Source organism: Palaemon carinicauda, chromosome 10 (assembly GCF_036898095.1).
Source record: "Palaemon carinicauda isolate YSFRI2023 chromosome 10, ASM3689809v2, whole genome shotgun sequence".
Classification (NCBI taxonomy): Eukaryota; Metazoa; Arthropoda; class Malacostraca; order Decapoda; family Palaemonidae; genus Palaemon; species Palaemon carinicauda.
In genome coordinates, this window is record NC_090734.1 from 150,631,447 (window position 1) to 150,637,631 (window position 6,185).

The window sequence follows — 6,185 nt, forward strand, 5'->3', positions numbered from 1 at the left end:
TCGAGAGTGTTGTAAAGGGTCCTAATATATGGGAAGTTCGAGAGTGTTGTAAAGGGTTCTAATATATGGGAAGTTCGAGAGAGTTGTAAAGGGTCCTAATGTATGGGAAGTTCGAGAGTGTTTTAAAGGGTCCTAATATATGGCAAGTTCGAGAGTGTTGTAAAGGGTCTTAATATATGGGAAATTCTAGACGGTTGTAAAGGGTCCTAATATATGGCAAGTTCGAGTGTGTTGTAAAGGTTCCTAATATATGGCAAGTTCGAGTGTGTTGTAAAGGGTCTTAATATATGGGAAGTTCAAGAGTGTTGTAAAGGGTCCTAATATATGGCAAGTTCGAGTGTGTTGTAAAGTGTCCTAATATATGGCAAGTTCGAGTGTGTTGTAAAGGGTCCTAATATATGGGAAGTTCGAGGGTGTTGTAAAGGGTCCTAATATATGGCAAGTTCGAGTGTGTTGTAAAGGATCCTAATATATGGCAAGTTTGAGTGTGTTGTAAAGGGTCTTAATATAGGGCAAGTTCGAGTGTGTTGTAAAGGGTCCTAATATATGGCAAGTTCGAGAGTGTTGTAAAGAGTCATGATATACGGGAAGTTCGAGTGTTCTAAAGGGTCTCAATATAGGAGAAGTTTGAGAATATTGTAAAGGGTCTTAATAATCTGGCAAGTTCGAGAATGATGTGAAGGGTCTTAATAATCTGGGAAGTTCGAGAATATTTTGAAGGGTCTTAATAATCTGGGAAGTTGGAGAATGTTGTAAAAGGTCTTAATAATATGGGAAGTTCGAGAATGTTGTAAAGGGTCTTAATAATCTGGGAAGTTCGACCTATGTGGAAAGTTTTTACCAAAAATCTGTTTGAAAAGTATTTGACACAATCAGTTTCAAATTGTTTACCAAGAAACTGTTTGCCAAGAAACTATCTGGAAAGTGTTTACCAAGAAACTGTCTGGAAAGAGTTTACCAAGAAACTGTCTGGAAAGTGTTTACCAAGAAACTGACTGGAAAATATTTGCCAAGAAACTATCTAGAAAGAGTTTATAAAGAAACGATCTGGAAAGTGTTTACCAAGAAACTATATGGAAAATGTTTACCAAGAGACTGTTTGGAAGTGTATGGCACAAAACTATCTGCAACCTATTTGTCAAGAAACTGTCTTGAAGCCGTTTGCAAATTGTCTGCCAAGAAAAAAAAACTGTCTGTAAACTTTTTGTAAACGGTAAGTAAAGTGTTTGTGAACTGTAAGGAAAGTATTTGTCAAGAATTTGTCTGCAAACTGTTCGTAAAGTGTTTGTCAAGAACCTGTCAGGAAAGTGTTTGTCAAGAATCTATCTGCAAACTGTTCGTAAAGTGTTTGTCAAGAACCTGTCAGGAAAGCGTTTGCAAACTATTAGGAAAGTGTTTGCCAAAAAACTGTCAGCAAACTTTAAGTAAATGTGTTTATCAAGAAACTGTCTGGAAAGCGTTTGCAAACTAATAGAAAAGTGTATGTCAAAAACTGTTTGGAAACTTTGTTTCCAAATAATATTTTGTAGTGAGAGGAACCAGCTCAACATAAATGTATTTCCCAGAATAACTAGAAGTGGCTCCTATAAGCCATTAATTCTAATAACACTTTACTGACATGTAAGATTGATACCTTTTGCGACTGGACACTTGGATGATTCCTTGTCTTCATAATTATTTTAGCCTTACGTCCCCTATGTCCTTTGGCTAGTTTGTAATTTTATGTTTACTTACAGTAATATATTATTGGCTTACATGGTGTTTGTATTCTCCTTATTATGTTATTATTGTATTGGGCTTGGAAGGCATTCTCTGGTACATTTTCACCGGCCGTCACAGGTCGCCCCAGAAAAGGGATTTTGACGAAGGAAAAATCTATTTCTGGGAAGAGACCTGTGACGCCCGGTGAAACCCTTCCCGGTTATTTTGTACGGACCCACCCACTTTTTTCCTTGCCAAGCCATATGGTCTTGCAGAAGGATGACCTCTACCCAATCAGAAGTGTTATTAAAGGTAAAAGGATTTTAGATGGAATGGTATGGGCCTTCGGATTATTTCGATCTAGCAAAGACCGAAATACTAACGAAAAATCTTTTTTTCATAATTCAATATAATTTTCGATTAATAAAAAAAATCTTCAAATTTCGGCGATTTAAATTCCTTAGCGGATATTTCTACTAATTTTCACGACGTAATTTCAGAATGAAATCGTATATAAGGCTTTGGAGAACAGCTAACATAATTCCTTTCAAGACGAAAGAAATTTTTAGACGCTCACCAAAGCAGCTAAGAAACAGTTGAAACTATTGAAGAATGGCAGGATTACGGGAGCATCAACAATTCCTGGATAATCTGTGGAGGTTTCTGAACCAGACGTGGCAGAAGGAATTTCCTTCCCCGCAGTTGCTGGGAGACTTCAGGCGGAGATTCGTTGTTGATGGCATAGTTTCTTTGAAGAAGAAATCGGAAAATCTGGCAGAAGAAAATGCTGCTTTGCAAAAGCAGCTTCAGGAAATGCAAGTGCAAAAATCATGCAACCAGTTCCCGATCAAGCAATCTCTCCAGCCTCCTGAATTCAGACGACTGCTCCAGAAACACATTGAGGAAAACATCAAACTTCATGAGAACATCATAACTCTGACAACAGAAAATGCTGCCCTCATCCAGTAGATTCGGGATTTGAAGAATCAACTGGAAAAGCATGAAGAAATGGCTCGCTTCAGCAAGGAGAAAGAAGACAATGAGCATCATTTCGAGGAGTTATTGAGGAAACTTGAAGATAGAGAGAGGTTGGAAATAGCGGCCTTGAACCATAAAGTGGATATGCTGAGAGAAAAGACAGAAGCAATCCAGATGCCCAATGTCCCCTTCATGCAAGCAGCGGAGATTCAAACACCGATAACAGGTGTTCAAATTGAAATTGGGAAGATGAGAGAAGAACTCAAAACTTTGAAGAACGCTGTTGAAACAAACATTGAAGAACAAGATCGTCGTCAGGCTCAGCAGTTGGATGACTACGGGAAACAGATTGAGGAGTTGAAAATCGAACTGAGGGAACGTAGTCTACAGAGAGCAGCCCTGGTTGGTCAAGAAAACATCTTGAAGGAAAAGGTGCACCGGATTGAACACACTAATGGAGAATTAGTCATCCAGATTGCCGATCTGAAAGCACAGCTGTTTAATAAGGAAAGAGAAGTTTCTGAACTGAATAAAGATGAAAGCAGAATGAGGAGCGTTGCTGAAAAATGCATCGAAGAAAAAGATGGCCTCATCGAAAAGCTAAAGGAGCACGAGAAGCAGATTGCAGAGCTGAAGGTGAATCTGGAGAAGAAGAGTGTAGAGACAGCAGAAATGAACGGTCATATAGAAAACTTGAACGAAAAAGTACAACTGATGGAGAAGACTAACAACGAACTGGGCATCCAGATTGCCCTTCTGCAAAAACAGCTTAAGGATAAGGAAAGGCAAGTTCATGAGTTGAAGGAAGAAAAGAACAGACAGGAGAGCAATGCAAAAAAAGAAATCAGGAACCTGAAAGATCGTGTGGACGAACTAATGAAAGAAAATCAAGATCTTGAGAAGCAGTACGAATTAGGCTGCACTGGAGAGATAAATCACCTGAGAGAACAAATCATACAGCTTAAAATGGAAAATGAGATTCTTAATAAGATGAAGATTGACAAATTAAATGAAAACGCGAAGCTAGAAGGTGTAATAGAAGAGAAGAATAATAAGATAAGCCGTCAGAAGTGGAAGATTGATGACCTTAGAGCAGAAATAAGACATCTTAGGAATAAAGGCCACAAAAGGACTACCAAGGAAGTGGAACTGCAGGGTGATGGGCTGCATCGCAAGATAGTAACTCCCAAATTGGACAAGAATCTTCAAGAGGAATTCGCCAAGGAGAACCCCTCACAAGAACAGGCAAATCTGTCGGAAAGTGAAGCAGATGAAGAAACAGAAGAGAGTGAAGATGTCCAAAATTTGGACGACACTCAGAAAAACTGGAAGCAGAGAACTGCTGAAAAGCTGGGAAAGGGTCTGCATTTGCATCAGCAAACAGAACCCGCTGGAAAAGAGGAGTGGACTGAATAATCATGGGATAGAATAGGAAGAATTATCAAGGATATGTTTTTTCTGTTAAGTTTCACTAGATATATGATTCTGAAGTCAAATGACATCGGTTATTTTTTTAGAAAGGATTAATTTTCTCACGCACTTAGTTAAAGGCTTTTATTTTTAAGGAACAAGTAAATCTTGGGATTTAAAAGGAAATTAATTTGTTGATGACTTTAATTTTGATTTGGTTATTTGTATAAATTTTATATTATAATAAAGTATTTAATTTCAAATTACTTTAACTTATCCCTTATCTATTGTTGTAGCATCACTTCTGGCATGATGAATTAAACTTAATTTATTCACATAAACGAATTGAATGACTAAATGTTATAGGATATAAACTGGGGAGCATAAATACTTATAACCTATTTGTTCAGGTAACTGAAAGTTTTCTAGTAGATCTTACATAAGGAAATAAATAATTTATTTCGTCTCTATTTTATCACTAATTTCACCCACCATTTTCTCTATTTTTTTTCCTCTGAACAAAGTATCAATAAGTTATAAACAATTCTAATCTAAAAGCATACCAAACTGAATATCTAATGCATGCATTGATAAGCAAGTTCTCAACAAGAATTTTACTTTTCTAATATTTTTCTTACGTTCCACTGCCACTATGTAGCACTGATAAGGCCATTTTATCTCACTAATGCATCAAGATCAAAAGTATTACAAAACTATAACTTTTTTTTCGTGATAATTTATTTAAAAAGTATAGCCATATTTTCCTCGACCAATTTCAAGCAATAGGTTCCTATTATTAGCTTTTCTACGAACAGTTGAAAGATAAAATGGTTTAACACAATCTTTCAGCTTACAATGTATGTTGTAAATAACTCTGAAACTAAATTTTCCAGGTTAGATTATGATATTCATGTGAAGCAAGGATAATTGTACTTTAAAGAAAGTAACTGTAGAAAGGATAATTGTACTTTAAAGAAAGTAACTGTAGAAAGGATAATTGTACTTTAAAGAAAGTAACTGTGGAAGGGATAATTGTACTTAAAGGAAAGTAACCGTAGAAAGGATAATTGTACTTTAAGGAAAGTAACTGTAGAAAGGATAATTGTACTTTAAGGAAAGTAACTGTAGAAAGGATTATTGTACTTTAAGGAAAGTAACTGTAGAAAGAATAATTCTACTTTGAGGGAAGTAAACGTAGAAAGGATAATTGTACTTTAAGGAAGAAAATGTAAAAAGGATAATTGTACTTTAAGGAAGTAAATGTAAAAAGGATAATTGTACTTTAAGGAAGTAAATGTAAAAAGGATAATTGTACTTTAAGGAAGTAAATGTAGAAAGGATAATTGTACTTTAAGGAAGTAAATGTAAAAAGGATAATTGTACTTTAAGGAAGTAAATGTAGAAAGGATAGTTATACTTTTGGGAAGTAAATGTAGAAAAGATAATTTTACTTTAATGAAGTAAATGAAGAAAGGATAATTGTACTTTAAGGAAGTAAATGTAGAAAGGATAATCGTACTTTAAGGAAGTATATATAGAAATGATAATTGTACTTTAAGGAAAAAAAGGTAAAGAGGATAATTGTACGATAAGGAAGTAAATGAAGAAAGGATAATTGTACTTTAAGGAAGTAAATGTAGAAAGGATAATTATTCTTTAAGGAAGTATATGTAGAAAGGATAATTGTACTTTAAGGAAGTAAATGTAGAAAGGGTAATTGTACTTTCAGGAAGTAAATGTAGAAAGGATAATTATTCTTTAAGGAAGTATATATAAAAAGGATTATTGTACTTTAGGGAAGTAAATGTAGAAGGGATATTTGTACTTTGAGGAAGTAAATGAATCTAATAATGAAATCTTTACAACCATATCATCCTCAATGGTGAAGTCAACAAACCTCCAGGGGGAAAATGATCACACAGAGGTGCCGATAGATCAAGAACATTTTAGCGCCTGAATGTTTGACACATTCTTAACATGTATGTGGATTATAAGTGTCACCAATCACAGAAGATATAATGGGGCTATAAAAAGGGATGTCATGAAAGAATAGAAATTCGCTTCCTGTTTAAGAATAAGACAAAGACATTTATGAG

At 35.2% G+C, this 6,185-nt stretch overlaps 1 protein-coding gene across 1 annotated transcript; it reads left to right on the plus strand.

Annotated features, from left to right (window-relative positions):
- The first annotated feature begins 2,709 nt into the window (after nt 1–2,709).
- On the plus strand, nt 2,710–4,095 carry LOC137648320 (uncharacterized). Its single transcript, XM_068381246.1, has one exon. It carries the CDS (start codon nt 2,710–2,712, stop codon nt 4,093–4,095), a length of 1,386 nt encoding a protein of 461 aa, XP_068237347.1.
- The last annotated feature ends 2,090 nt before the right edge of the window (nt 4,096–6,185 follow it).

Coding starts and splice junctions, on each gene's coding strand:
- LOC137648320 (XM_068381246.1), top strand. CDS start 2,710: ATGGCTCGCTTCAGCAAGGAGAAAGAAGACAATGAGCATCATTTCGAG.